Source organism: Balaenoptera physalus (assembly GCF_965194825.1).
Source record: "Balaenoptera physalus genome assembly, chromosome: 13".
Classification (NCBI taxonomy): domain Eukaryota; kingdom Metazoa; phylum Chordata; class Mammalia; order Artiodactyla; family Balaenopteridae; genus Balaenoptera; species Balaenoptera physalus.
The window spans coordinates 65,944,679-65,960,449 of NC_138892.1; the positions used below are offsets into that span (position 1 = coordinate 65,944,679).

General features: G+C 39.0%; 1 protein-coding gene and 1 long non-coding RNA gene across 3 annotated transcripts in view; one reads left to right on the top strand and one right to left on the bottom strand.

Moving 5' to 3' along the window:
• The window catches only part of LOC309641488, a 78,053-nt gene that overhangs the window by 37,628 nt on the left and 24,654 nt on the right, over positions 1-15,771 (bottom strand). Inside the window, exon 1 of one of the 2 annotated variants that reach the window (XR_014252632.1) lies at positions 13,338-13,415. The exons of the other annotated variant lie outside the window; for it this stretch is intronic. This is a non-coding gene — a long non-coding RNA (uncharacterized lncRNA). Of the gene's footprint in view, positions 1-13,337; positions 13,416-15,771 lie in introns of those variants that run through there. 2 annotated transcript variants of the gene reach the window in all.
• Positions 3,985-12,621, top strand: LOC309641442 (olfactory receptor 8S1-like). The gene has a single exon (XM_082421489.1). It carries the CDS (start codon positions 10,857-10,859, stop codon positions 11,655-11,657), a length of 801 nt encoding a protein of 266 aa, XP_082277615.1. The 5' UTR covers positions 3,985-10,856; the 3' UTR covers positions 11,658-12,621.

Here is a 15,771-nt window from a genome sequence, read left to right on the forward strand (position 1 = left end):
GAAAGTTTCCTGATTGGACAAGTAGAAGCCAGGAAGAGGGGAAAGTAAAAGGGTACCAATAGGGACTTTGGTTGGAGTAATGCATGAGCAAATACACATGGCATCAGACAGGCAACTGGAACTGGGTGACATGTTTCATTGAAGGACCAGAGCTTGGGAAGAAGAGAGTGCCTCCCTTTGGCTGATGATGTCAGGGAAGAACAATAAGTACTGGAGGCCAGAATAATATTTCCTGGTATACCCTATCTGGCAGCATATGCCCACATAAAATCAAATTTCTCCATAAGAGTATGAAGCTCAATCCCTAGAAGCTGCTGCTACTTCTCCACAAAGCTATGGAGTTGGGAGCCTCAATTGCAAAGTTCATAAGTAAAAGAGCAAAAAAACCTATATATAATACACAGATAAGCTCTACCCACCACCAGTCCCTCCCATCAGGAAACTTGCACAAGCCTCTTGGATAGCCTCATCCACCAGAGGGCAGACAGCAGAAGCAATAAGAACTACAGTCTTGCAGACTGTGGAACAAAAACCACATTCACAGAAAGATAGGCAAGATGGAAAGGCAGAGGGCTATGTACCAGATGAAGGAACAAGATAAAACCGCAGAAAGACAACTAAATGAAGTGGAGATAGGCAACCTTCCAGAAAAAGAATTCAGAATAATGATAGTGAAGATGATCCAGGACCTCGGAAAAAGAATGGAGGCAAAGATCAAGAAGATGCAAGAAATGTTTAACAAAGACCTAGAAGAATTAAAGAACAAACAGAGATGAACAATACAATAACTGAAATGAAAACTACACTAGAAGGAATCAATAGCAGAATAAGTGAGGCAGAAGAACGGATAAGTGACCTGGAAGACAGAATGGTGGAATTCACTGCTGCAGAACAGAATAAAGAAAAAAGAATGAAAAGAAATGAAGGCAGCCTAAAAGGCCTCAGGGACAACATTAAACACAACAACATTCGCAATATAGGGGTCCCAGAAGGAGAAGAGAGAGAGAAAGGACCAGAGAAAATGTTTGAAGAGATTATAGTCAAAAAATTCCCTAACATGGGAAAGGAAATAGCCACCCAAGTCCAGGAAGCACAGCAAGTCCCATAGAGGATAAACCCAAGGAGAAACATGCCAAGACACATAGTAATTAAATTGGCAAAAATTAAAGACAAAGAAAAATTATTGAAAGCAGCAAGGGAAAAATGACAAATAACATACAAGGGAACTCCCATATGGTTAACAGCTGATTTCTCAGCAGAAACTCTACAAGCCAGAAGGGAATGGCATGATATAATTAAAGTGATGAAAGGGAAGAACCCACAACGAAGATTACTCTACCCGGCAAGTATCTCATTCAGATTCTATGGAGAAATCAAAAGCTTTACAGACAAGCAAAAGCTAAGAGAATTCAGCACCACCAAACCAGCTCTACAACAAATTCTAAAGGAACTTCTCTAAGTGGGAAACACAAGAGAAGAAAAGGACCTACAAAAAAAAAAAACCCCAAAATGATTAAGAAAATGGTCGTAGGAACATACATATCGCTAATTACCTTAAACATGAATGGATTAAATGCTCCAACCAAAAGACACAGGCTTGCTGAATGTATACAAAAACAAGACCCATATATATGCTGTCTACAAGAGACCCACTTCCGACTTAGGGACACATACAGACTGACAGTGAGGGGATGGAAAAAGATATTCCATGCAAATGGAAATCAAAAGAAAGCTGGAGTAGCTATACTCATATCAGGTAAAATAGACTTCAAAATAAAGAATGTTACAAGAGACAAGGAAGGACACTACATAATGATCAAGGGATCAATCCAAGAAGAAGGTATAACAATTATAAATATATATGCACCCAACATAGGAGCACCTCAATACATAAGGCAACTGCTAACAGCTGTAAAAGAGGAAATCAACAGTAACACAAAAATAGTGGGGGACTTTAACATCTCACTTACACCAATGGACAGATCATCCAAAAGGAAAATAAATAAGGAAACACAAGCTTTAAATGACACAATAGACCAGATAGATTTAATTGATATTTATAGGAAATTCCATCCAGAAACAGCAGATTACAGTTTCTTCTCAAGTGCGCACGGACTATTCTCCAGGATAGATCACATCTTGGGTCACAGATCAAGCCTCAGTAAATTTAAGAAAATTGAAATCATATCAAGCATCTTTTCTGACCACAACGCTAGGAGATTAGAAATGAATTACAGGGAAAAATACGTAAAACACAAACACATGGAGGCTAAACAATACATTACTAAATAACCAAGAGATCACTGAAGAAATCGAAGAGGAAATCAAAAAATACCTAGAGACAAATGACAATGAAAACACGACGATCTGAAACCTACGGGATGCAGCAAGAGCGGTTCTAAGAGGGAAGTTTATAGATATAAAAGCCTACCTCAAGAAACAAGAAAAATCTCAAATAAACAATCTAACGTTACACCTAAAGGAACTAGAGAAAGAAGAACAAACAAAACCCAAAGTTAGCAGAAGGAAAGAAATCATAAAGATCAGAGGAGAAATAAATGAAATAGAAACAAAGAAAACAATAGCAAAGATCAATAAAACTAAAAGTTGGTTCTTTGAGAAGATAAACAAAATTGATAAACCATTAGCCAGACTCATCAAGAAAAAGAGGGAGAGGACTCAAATCAATAAAATTAGAAATGATAAAGGATAAGTTACAACAGACACTGCAGAAATACAAAGCATCCTAAGAGACTACTACAAGCAACTCTATGCCAATAAAATGGACAACCTGGAAGAAATGGACAAATTTTTAGAAAGGTATAAACTTCCAAGACTGAACCAGGAAGAAATAGAAAATATGAACAGACAAATCACAAGTAATGAAGTTGAAACTGTGACTAAATACCTTCCAACAAACAGAAGTCCAGGACCAGATGGCTTCACAGATGAATTCTATCAAACATTTAGAGAAGAGCTAACACCTATCCTTCTCAAACTCTTCCAAAAAATTGTGGAGGAAGGAACACTCCCAAACTCATTCTATGGGGCCACCATCACCCTGATACCAAAACCAGACAAAGATACTACAAAAAAAGAAAATTAGAGATCAATATCACTGATGAATATAGATGCAAAAATCCTCAACAAAACACTAGCAAACAGAATCCAGCAACACATTAAAAGGATCATACACCATGATCAAATGGGATTTATCCCAGAGATGCAAGGATTCTTCAATATACTCAAATCAATCAATGTGATACACCATATTTACAAATTGAAGAAGAAAAACCATACGATCATCTCAATAGATGCAGAAAAAGCTTTTGACAAAATTCAACACCCATTTATGATAAAAACCCTCCAGAAAATGAGCATAGAGGGAACCTATCTCAACATAATAAAGGCCATATACGACAAACCCTCAGCAAACATCATTCTCAATGGTGAAAAAGTGAAAGCATTTCCTCTAAGATCAGGAACAAGACAAGGATGTCCATTCTCACCACTATTATTCAACATAGTTTTGGAAGTCCTAGCCACGGCAATCAGAGAAGAAAAAGAAATAAAAGGAATACAAATTGGAAAAGAAGAAGTAAAACTGTCACTGTTTGCAGATGACATGATACTATACATAGAGAACCCTAAAGATGCCACCAGAAAACGACTAGAGCTAATCAATGAATTTGGTAAAGTTGCAGGATACAAAATTAATGCACAGAAATCTGTTGCATTCCTATACCCTAATGATGAAAAATCTAAAAGAGAAATTAAGGAAACACTCCCATTTACCATTGCAACAAAAAGAATAAAATACCTAGGAATAAACCTACCAAGGGAGACAAAAGACCTGTATGCAGAAAACTATAAGACACTGATGAAAGAAATTAAAGAAGATACGAACAGATGGAGAGATATACCATGTTCTTGTATTGGAAGAATCAATATTGTGAAAATGGTTACACTACTCAAAGCAATCTACAGATTCAATGCAATCCCTATCAAATTACCAATGGCATTTTTTATGGAACTAGAACAAAAAATCTTAAAATTTGTATGGAGACACAAAAGACCCTGAATAGCCAAAGCAGTCTTGAGGGAAAAAAACGGAGCTGGAGGAATCAGACTCCCTGACTTCAGACTATACTACAAAGCTACAGTAATCAAGACAATATGGTACTGGCACAAAAACAGAAACATAGATCAATGGAACAAGATAGAAAGCCCAGAGATAAACCCACGTACCTATGGTCAACTAATCTGTGACAAAGGAGGCAAGGATATACAATGGAGAAAAGACAGGCTCTTCAATAAGTGGTGCTGGGAAAACTGGACAGCTACATGTAAAAGAATGAAATTAGAACACTCCCTAACACCATACAGAAAAATAAACTCAAAATGCATTAGAGACCTAAATGTAAGACCAGACACTATAAAACTCTTAGAGGAAAACATAGGAAGAACACTCTTTGACATCAATCACAGCAAGGTCTTTTTTGATCCACCTCCTAGAGTAATGGAAATAAAAACAAAAATAAACAAATGGGACCTATTGAAACTTCAAAGCTTTTGCATAGCAAAGGAAATGATAAACAAGATGAAAAGACAACCCTCAGAATGGGAGAAAATATTTGCAAACAAATCAAGGGACAAAGGATTAATCTCCAATATATATAAACAGCTCATGCAGCTCAATATTAAGAAAACAAACGACCCAATCCAAAAATGGGCAGAAGACCTAAATAGACATTTCTCCAAAGAAGACGTACAGATGGCCACGAAGCACATGAAAAGCTGATCAACATCACTAATTCTTAGAGAAATGCAAATCAAAACTAAAATGAGGTACCACCTCACACCAGTTAGAATGGGCATCATCAGAAAATCTACAAACAACAAATGCTGGAGAGGTTGTGGAGAATTGGGAACCTCTCGCACTGTTGGTGGGAATGTAAATTGATACAGCCACTATGGAGAACAGTATGGAGGTTCCTTAAAAAACTGAAAATAAAATTACCATATGACCCAGCAATCCCACTACTGGGCATATACCTAGAGAAAACCATAATTCAAAAAGACACATGCACCCCAATGTTCATTGCAGCACTATTTAGAATAGCCAGGTCATGGAAGCAACCTAAATGCCCATTGACAGACGAATGGATAAAGAAGATGTGGTACACATATACAATGGAATATTACTCAGCCATAAGAAGGAACGAGATTGGGTCATTTGTTGAGACATGGATGGATCCAGAGACTGTCTTACAGAGTGAAGTAAGTCAGAAAGAGAAAAACAAATATCGTATATTAACACATATATGTGGAACCTAGAAAAATGATACAGAGGAACCGGTTTGCAGGGCAGAAACTGAGACACAGATGTAGAGAACAAACGTATGGACACCAAGGGGGGAAAGCCGCGTGGGGGTGGGGGTGGGGGTGTGATGAATTGGGCCATTGGGATTGACATGTATACACTGATGTGTATAAAATTGATGACTAATAAGAGCCTGCTGTATAAAAAAAAAATACACAGACAAAAAAAGCCTAGGGCCTATGTGAAGAAAATTAAAAATTACACTGTAAGCAAAAAGAAAAGGCTCAAACAAAGAAAAGGTAGAACTAATTGTAAAGCTTACTGCCAAAGTAATATTGACATCTTGGTGAAAAAACAACTCCAGCTGAAATCTCACGGGAATTTTTCAAACTAAAAATTCAATTATGAAGTGAAATTATAAGAATAAATGAAAAAATAACATAGAAAGTATAAACATTAGGAACTGGCATCATTATGTATTAAAGCATATACCGTATCTACAATCATTAGAGAGTGTGGCACTACTGTAAAACCAGACACATCAAGGAATAGAATAGGAAACCTAGAAATAAAAGCTAGTGAATACAGAAATTTAAGACAGGTTTATAAGCTCTCATCTCCTTTTCCAAAATCTCCAAAAATCTGTAAAAGCCAAACTTTTTTTTCCAGAACTAGTTTGGAGGAAACACTGGAAGTTAATTGATATGAGGCTATTTGTAGACTCTTAAAATCCCATGTAGAAGGGGTACTCAGAAGTTTCATTATAGAAATAGTAATGTGTTTGACTACAGGGTGCAGCAGAGGTGTTATATAATATGTGGTATATTCCATATAAATTTTTTCTAAGGATTGGGGTAACATCAGAAATATACTAAAATCTAGATGGGTGAGTAAAATTTTCACTAATGTGGACTTTATGTCTCAAACGAAAAGTTATCTTAAGTCAGTGTTTTTACATGTAGAAAATTTTAAAGGCAATATATTTTATTACCCAAGGAAGGGCGCCAAATTCTATTATATTTTTAAGGCTTCTTATGGAAGAAAGAAGGTTATTAATTGTTTCTGCTCTATTTTAAATGGATAAATGTGAGTAGTTCTACATATAAACTGAGTGGATATGCTCGATGGAAAGGGAGAGACAAGGGAAGTGAAAGAGCATGGTTGATTCAGAGAGATGCTCAAAGAGAAGGGTTAAGAGGGAATCCAGAGCAGAGAGAAGCACTCACCAGAGGTGAAGGAGAAGGGCCTCCTCCCCAAGCTGGAGGGGAGAAAAGAAGAATAACTCAATGTGTGGGAATTAGGGAGTTAGAGATCGCCCGTAACAGGAACATGTCCTCTGTCAATTATCAGCTGAGAGTTAGGAGTGTGAGGTTAAAGGAGTAGGTAGCTTCAAGAGAGTAATGAAATGACTGAATTTGTCACAGTGAGAAAGGAGAGTATATGTACTTGGTTGAATAGAGAGAGAAAGAGAGTGTGTGTGTGTGTGTGTGTGTGTGTGTGTGTGTGTTTTCAGAATGCTAGGACTATCAGGGAATAAAGACTCTATGCAGAGTCTCACACATTGGAGTTCACCTGGTCACCTAATAGCAAAGCCATTTATAGCTAGGAGCATTCTGCAGTCCTGTGTCCTCCACTGGCCACAGCAGGACTAGTAGCTTGTCCCTCTCTGGACTGAGAACCACTTTGGCTCTGGCTACTGCTGCCTCTCCCAGGGGCAGTGAACTGGTCCTGGCTCCCAACGGTTCTTACTCAACATCTGTCTCCAGGGCTCAGCTGGCACAAGATTACCAACGAGTTGATGAAAAAAGAGATATAAGTCACACAAACTGGGCAGGCGCTGTCCTCAGGACTGAGGGAGACAAAAGGAGAGTAAAATGATAAGGAAGAGTACCAGATTCTCTTAGCTGAGACCAGGAGACTCAAATCAGTGCAACTGGATGCTGGGACACTTTAGCCTTAACCCAGAAGTGACTTTGAGGTCAGCTGCTTTGCATCTGAACATGACTCCAGACTTAGAATTGATTGGGAACTAAATCTTCTTTGGAGCCCTCTGCAGAACACACCCACTCCATGTATATAGATAGAGAGAGAGAGAGAGAGAGAGAGAGAGAGAGAGAGTCCTATTTTGGAGGCAGTTGACAGCCTGACTCAAAGTGGAGAGTGTTTTGGACCCAGAACAGACCTGCTCAGGTGGAAGGTAAGTGAGTTAGATATACACCTAAATGGAAGGACCTTAATGGGCACCAGTTCTAAATTTCTTATTAGAACTGGCAACTAAACCCAACACAGAGAAGATTACTGCTCAAAGTCAGAAAACTAAGTCGTAACTGTCCTGCAAATTCGAACTCTCTACCCATTTGCCAAATTGGGATTTTTTTCTGTTCTCTTTCTTCTTATACTAGGGAACTGGACAAAAAAAAAAAAAAAAAAAGTTGCTTTTTAAGAAGGAGGATGGGTGGAGTGAAGTAAATATGGAGACCAGAGAGACTATTTCTCCCTACCTCTTTTCAAAGTTTCCCTATGTCATTTGTTTTCAAAGTTATTTTATTAGTTAAATATTATGTTTACTTTTTTAAAAGTCCACTGAAAAGCTACATATGTATTAAACAGATTAATGAAAAGTTATGGTGATCATAGTACATGGGGATGGGGAGAGACCCACATATCCTACTAGCCTCTCAGTGACTTCAGTGGCCCGTGAAGCACTGGGGCAGCACATTTGGGCTCCAAGGAGCCCAAAAAAGACTCTAGAAAACTTTCACTAGAGTTTGGGATCTTGGGGATTCCTAAATTCATTGACCAGTGTTCTGCCTCCAGATGGGATCAAAATGTAAGCATTGTAGCTGTTGGAAGAGTGTAATAAGGGTGTGAAAGATATTTTTTAAGTCAAATTTGCTGCTGTTTTTAGGAAACAGGACAAGAAGAGAATAGTTCTTTGCATGAATAAATCCTAATCCTTTATGTCTACAATCACTTACTTGATGCATCAGTGCCAGGACTTCTTCAGATGCTTCAGGTAGGGAAACAGGGGAGGGAAACCTAGAAGGGCCATTTCTGCTACCCTAATCCCCCCAGATCTGTAGAGTGCTGTTTCTTTCAGCCTGAATTGATCTTAGTCCTCAATCTGGCTTTTCCTTAGACTTCTCTTCCTGGAATTTTCCCTGGCCCAGAAGACCCCATCTCTGGTCGAAGAGGTCAAATCCCTGATACCAGTATGTCTGGGAGCAGCAGGACATCCTGGGTAAGAAGTTTCAGACATGGTTAGTGGCCCAAACTCCCAAGGCAACCTCACATTCCTGTCTGGGTTCCCAAGTTCCCTCAGGAGAAAGTATAATCTCCAAACCAGGAAAGATTTTCTCATAAGCAAAGGTTTGCAGTGTTGCAAAGTAGGAAGAATATGGGATTTGGAATCAGAGGACCTTGGATGTGAGTCCCAACTCCATGACTTTTTTTTTTTAAGTAAATTTATTTATTTATTTTTGGCTGCATTGGGTCTTTGTTGCTGCGCGGTTGTGCCGAGTGGGGGCTACTCTTTGTTGTGTTGCACCGGCTTCTCATTGCGGTGGCTTCTCTTGTTGTGGAGCATGGGCTCTAGGTATATGGGCTTCAGTAGTTGTGGCACGTGGGCTCAGTAGTTGTGGCTCGCGGGCTCTAGAGCGCAGGCTCAGTTGTTGTGGTGCACGGGCTTAGCTGCTCCGCGGCATGTGGGATCTTCCCAGACCAGGGCTCAAACCCATGTCCCCTGCATTGTCAGGCAGATTCTTAACCACTGAGCCACCAGGGAAGTCCCTCCATGACTTTTAAAGTCTATGCCTGTGTATGTCACTTAACCTTTCCGACCCACAGAAATGGGATCAGTAATATCTTTGTTACAAGGTTGTATAAGGAATAAATGAGATCAAGCCCTTGTTATAGTGTTTGGCATAAATTATGCATTAAATAACAGTTATTATCATATGAGTGTAGATGTAAGTAGATGGCGGTGGGAAGGAACATGTATGAAATGAGGTTTGGGGAGAGAGGGAAATAAGAATGGGAAGTAAGTTTATTGCTGATAGGTTTCAATATAAAAATGCAAGCAGTCAGTATATCCCAGGAGCAGAGAAAGAATGTCAGGAGAGAAAAAAATGAATTCTTGGAAATCAGGCTGGAAGGAATTGGGAACCAGAAAGCATGTTTCCTACTTTAAAAAATGTATTTAGTGAAAATAATTTTACAGCATTGGTGAAATATTTAATTAGGACAAAATATGCATAAACAACACTCAACAGATCACAAATTTTCATTTACCATAAACTGTTTCACTCTTCTGCATTTATAGAAGTTTTTAGTTTTTATAAATTATTTCATAGACTATAAAGATTTTACGACATTTCACCTCATTTTTTTCCAATTTTCATTTGAGTAGGTTATGTCTTGAATAGGTTTCACTGCCAGTAATCAGCAAGGACAATCTGACTCTGAGTCCAGTGCTCATTGTACCATTACAGAAGCTGCTGTAGAACCTTACGGCATATTGCAAATTCACAGGACCAAGGAAAGCAGGGGTCACTTCTGTAACTCCCAAACCACACCAATCTCAACCACAAACTCCTTAAATCCACAAATATTTACTGTCTGTGTGTGAAGCACCTGAAAGAGAATTGGTTGTGAAATCAGAAACCCTGGCTCAGTCCTGGCTCTGAGCCATCTAGTTAGGATGGAAGTCATATTACCTCTCTGTCCCACATTGTCCTCGTCTAAAAATATGATGTCAGAAAACAGGTCTCGGTTGACATGTCAATGAGATGTACTAGGAATTTAAGCTATAATTGAAAAGCGGTCACCCACAAAAGGATGTCTCTTGCTTCACCAATGGGTGTCTTTCTGCTTTTGCAGAAAGGGTTCACCAGGTCTTGGATGATATCAGGTGCTGAGGAAAGGCTGGGGAAGAGCATGAGAGGATAGAGACTGTGAGGGTCTACGATCTAAGAAGTCAGAGGATGGTAGCAAGGAGGGTTAAGACAAGACACTGTAGCTGAGGAAGCATTCATTCTTTCCTTCCACAAATGTTTATTTAGAGCCCTCTAGCTGGGTGTACTGAATTTCTAGGACTGTGACAATTTCCTGATCCTCTTTTCTTACTCAAAACTTATGAAGCCAGTGACAATTATTGGCATTTAGGAATACATCCATGGGGGGAAAAACAGACAAAGATCCTTGCCTGTGTATAATATAAATTCTAGCAGAAGAGATAATTTTTAATGTACTAAATAAGTCTACTATCCAATATGTTAGAAATTGTTACGTATCATAGGGAAAAAATCTGAATTTGATAAAGAGTACTTAACCAGGAGAAGGAAAGTTGCGGTATTTAATAGGGTAATAGAATGGTCAGATCCTTCTTTATTCTCGGGTTCAATTTCTGGCTTGAAGCAAAAGAGTGGATCTTTTATAGATTAAAAAGTCCTATTCACTGAGTGTGACTCAGATCATTGTCCCACCAAATGAATAAGTATTTGTCTCTCTCCAGGGATAGGATATCTAAGAAACCATGACAAATCTTAGCATTATTGATGAATTTGTGCTGCTGGGATTGTCTAGTGACCCAGATATCCAGACCATGCTCTTTGTTCTCTTTCTGGGGATTGACCTCCTGACCCTGATAGGGAGCCTGATGATGATCCTGGTGATCAGGGCTGATTCTCACCTCCACGTGCCCATGTACTTCTTCCTTGGACATTTATCTTTCCTAGACATATGCTACTCTTTAGTCACTGTGCCCAAGATGCTGCATAATTTCCTGTCTCAGAAGAAAACTATTTCGGTGTGGGGCGGCATTACCCAGAGTTTCTTTTTCATGATTTCTGGAGTCACTGAGAGTTGCTTGCTCTCTGCTATGGCCTATGACCGCTATGCTGCCATGTGTCACCCTCTGCTCTACACCGTGGTCATGAATAGACCTCTCTGCACTGCAATGGTCGGTACAGCATGGGTGATGGGGTTTCTGAACTCACTAGTGAATAATCTTTGTGTTCAGAACTTACAGTTCTATGGTCCCAATATCACCTCCCATTTCAGTTGTGAACTGCCTTCTCACTTCCCTCTGTCCTGCAGTGATACGACACCTAACACCATCCTGCTGGCTAGGTTTTCTGCATTTCTAGGACTTGTGACACTTCCCCTGATTCTCTTCTCTTACTCAAAAATTATTCTTGCCATTCTAAGTATCTCTTCCTCTAAAAGCCAAGGCGAAGCCTTCTCCACCTGCTACTCCCATTTCACCGTGGTGCTCTTGTTCTATGGGACTGCTCTATTCAGGTACATCAGCCTCTCTTCAGGATCAGTCCTGTAGTGAGTTGTCTCTATACAGTATGGTGTGATCACTTCCTTATTAAACCCCCTCATTTACAGCTTCAAGAACCAGGAGGTGAATGCAGCTCTGCAGAGGATGCTGAGGCAGCAAATATGTGTCTCAGGGTAAGAAACCGCAACATGATGTTTGTTCTATAAGAGAACCAATCTACAAGGGCTGAAAACTTTGTAAGCTTAGAGCTCACGTATAAGTTGATTTTTAATTAAATTCAACTGTATTGATTTCTTATTCAAAGTTAAGTAACTTCCAAAAGCTAAGCAATATAGTCAGAGAAGTATTTGGCCCATCCTGGGTCTTAGGGGAAAGGTTCACAGGCATCAGCTCCTACCATAGCCTTTGGAAACTAATCCAGAAAGAATGACTTCACTACAGTTGAGGAGGCTGAACCAGAACAAAGACCCTGACAAGAACTAAGATTCTGAGCCCAGGACTTTTACCTGTGGAGTTACACAAAGGAGCCCATTAGTAGAAGGGCACAGAACAAGTAAACTAGACACAGACAATGCTCCAGGATAAGACAGTTCAGCACCCTCCATTCACCTGACCTGGTGGCACCATAGGCATCAAATGGCATGTGTGCCTGCAAATAGTCAAAGAATAGTGAACACAAAGAATGAACATATTAAATGTCCATGGACAGATTAATAGATAAAGAAAATGTGATATATACATACAATGGAGTATTATTCAGCTTTAAAACAAGAAGGAAATTCTACAATGTGTGACAACATAGATTAAGCTTGAGGCCATTGTGTTAAGTGAGATAAGCCAGTCACAGGAGAAATACTGTGTAGTTCTACTTATATGAGACATCTAAAGCAAACTCATAGAAGCAGAAAGCAGAATGGTGGTTGCCAGGGACTAGAGGAAAGGGGGAACTGGAAAGTTGCTACTCATTGGGTATAGAGTTTCAGTCATGAAGATAAAAATAGTTCTGAAGATCTTCTACACAGCAATATGCATATAGTTAACAATACTGTACACTTAAAATTTGTTAAGAGGGTAAAATTTATGTTTTGTGTTTTTTACCACAATAAAAATAAATAAATAAATATATATATAAGAAGATTGAACACATTGTTATGCTAAAAATTAATTTTGCATTCTGCTACAGCCTCTTGCCTGAAGGCATACATTATAAAATGCAGCATTTGTATTTGATATATAAACATACTGTAAACAAAAAAAAGCAGAAGTAAATTAAAGCAAATTAAAACATCAAGAGAGCATTATTTTTATATTTATCTTAACAAACATAAAGAAATATCAAGAAATACAGTGATAAAATGGGCACACAGATATGTGTATACATTGTTGACCATGCTTTATTTTATTAGCTAAACCTTTCATATCAATCTAGTTATATGCATCAATATTAAGAGTTATAACATGATCATACAGGTTTTAAAACACCACTCTTATTATAAGTGAAGAAGTTCTTACACCTTCCCCTAAATGAAGATGCACACTGTCCCACTAGTCATTGTATCTACCCTGGCTAAATTCATCACTACACATATTCCACCACAGTATCACTAAATAATCTGTTCCTTAAAGATTAAACTGCAAGTGAGATCAGCAAAATGAAGAAATAGGAAGCCTCAATCGTTGTTCCCCCATAGAAACAGTGATGTAAAAATTATACATGAACCAAAATACCTTTATGAGAATTCCAGATTCCAAATAAGAAGTTTCAGCACCCCAGATAAGCACAAAAACCAAGAACAGCCACGTTGAAACAGGTAAGAAGAGCAATTTCACTTTAACTGCATTAGTCCCTCCTCCCAAACTGCACAGCCCAGGGCCAGGAGAGATCTCCTCAGCCAATGACTTCTCCCATGGTGGGGAAAAGAGAATGGAGTGTGCGCTCAGCCTCCCAGCCTTTCAGTGCACTCACTCCCCAAGGGGTCAGGTCCTGTCTCACTTCACACCAAGTGCTGAAGGAACTATCATAGTCCAGATGCCTGGGGCAGCTAAGAACAAAGGAAAAGCAGAGGGTGGCTTCCTACAGCTAGCAGGGATCTTCAAGATTGGGAAAATGTGCAGAACTGAGGCTTCTCCCTCAGAAGGGAGGCAGAGGAGTAGGGCATGCCTCCAATGTCCTTACCTTTCAGGGTCCTACCCACGGGACCAGCTTCTGTGTAGCCTCACATCAAGTGCTGACAGAACCAGCAAAGTTAGACACCAGAGGGAATAAGCGATTACAGCCTCCATTTAAAAAAAAAAAAAAAAAAAGGCTGGTCATCTAGAGCAATTTAGAGTGTTTGTGTCTTCAAAAAATGCAGACATCAGCACAAAGCTACAAGGGACTCGACTGATCAGGAAAATATAACATAATCAAAGGAGAAAAATAAATCTCAAGTAACTGACCCTAAAGAAATAGAGATCTATGAATTTGCTGACAAAATTCAAAACAATCTTCTAAAAGAAGCTCAGTGAGTTACAGTAGAACTCAGCCAATTAAGTGAATTCAGGAAAATGATATGTGAACAAAATGAAAAACATCAATAAAGAGACAGAAACAATAAAAAGAACCACTCAGAAATACTGGAGATGAGAGCAGATTGGTGGTTGCCAGAAGTGGGGGGTGGGGGTTAGATAAAATGGGTGATGGTGTCAAAAGGTACAAACTTCCAGTTATAAAATAAATAAGTCCTGGGGATGTAATGTACAGCATGACGAATATGTTAACAATACTCTATTGTATACTTGAAAGTTGCTAAGAGAGTAACCTTAAAAGTTCTCATCACAAGAAAAAAAAAACGTAAGTATGTGTGGTGATGGATGCTAGCTAAACTTATTGTGGTGATCATTTCGCAGTATATACATATATCAACCATTATGTTGTACACCTAAAATGAATACAATGTTATATGTCAATATCTCAATTTAAAAAAAAAAAAAACCTCACCATTTAAAAAATGATCATAAAGATACAGAAAAGGAGAAAAACTGGCAATGACACTATGGATTTAAAATGAGAGAGGAACAGTTGCTAAAGTCCAGGTGGAATTTCAACTAACTGTTTTATTGATGATGGACTGAAAACATACTTTTAAACTACTTTCCATGAGCCCCTCCCTCTGAAACATGTCAGATGATGTAAAAACACAGGGAAAATTTGGCATCCCCCACCCACACTGTCTGCATTTAACTCCAGTATGCAGGTACTTTGCTGACCATAAACAAACACCTACTGAGCCAGAGAGGTGGCTATTATTTACCTTCTCTTCCATCACCTAATCTCATTAGCATCTATCTCTCCTTTAATTCAGAAACAAGTCCCAGAAACAACACAGCAGAAAGAGGGATTCTGTGGGTCAGAAACTGGAAAGGGCACAGCAAGGATGACTTTTATGTGCTTCACCCCATCTGGGCTTCAGCTAGGAGGAGTCAAAGGCTTGGGGTGACTCAACAGCTGGGAGCTGAGATTACCTATGTGCTCCTTCAGTCACAGTATCTGACACATAGGCTGGGAGGACTTAACAACAGAGAATGCCCATCAGAGTGGTTTGGCTTTGTCACTGCATGGTACCCTTAGGATAGTCAGACTTATGCATGGCATTCCTGGGCTCTGAGTATGAGAGTTCAAGAGAAGAAGGTAAGAGTAGCATGGCCTTTTCTGGCCTTACCTAGGAAGTCATCCAGCATCACTTCTACTTCACTCTGATTACAAGTGAGTCTAAGCCCACTCAGATTTGAGGTCAAGAGCAGATCCACTAATCAGTGAGAATGTCAAAGGAGATATTGCATCATCTTTAGAAAATAGAATCTGCCATACCCTGTAAAAGAAACTAATAAAATAAAATAAAAATACTGGAGCTGAAGAGTGCAATGACTGCAATGAAAAATTCAACAGCAGACTTAAAAAAAAACAGAAGAAGGAATCAATAAACTCAAACACAGAGCATTTAAATTATACAGCCAGAGGATCAAAAAGAAAAAAGAATGAAAAAGGTGAAGAAAGCTTAAAGGGCTCAGGGAACTCCATCAACTGAACACATTTTAGAAGTCCTGAAATAGAAGAGATAGAGAAAGGGGCAGAAAGCTTATTTAAGGAAATAATGGCTGAAAACTTCCCAGATGTGGAGAG

Bases quoted from the DNA above. Each gene is read 5' to 3' on its own strand.
- LOC309641442 (XM_082421489.1), top strand. From the start codon at position 10,857: ATGACAAATCTTAGCATTATTGATGAATTTGTGCTGCTGGGATTGTCT.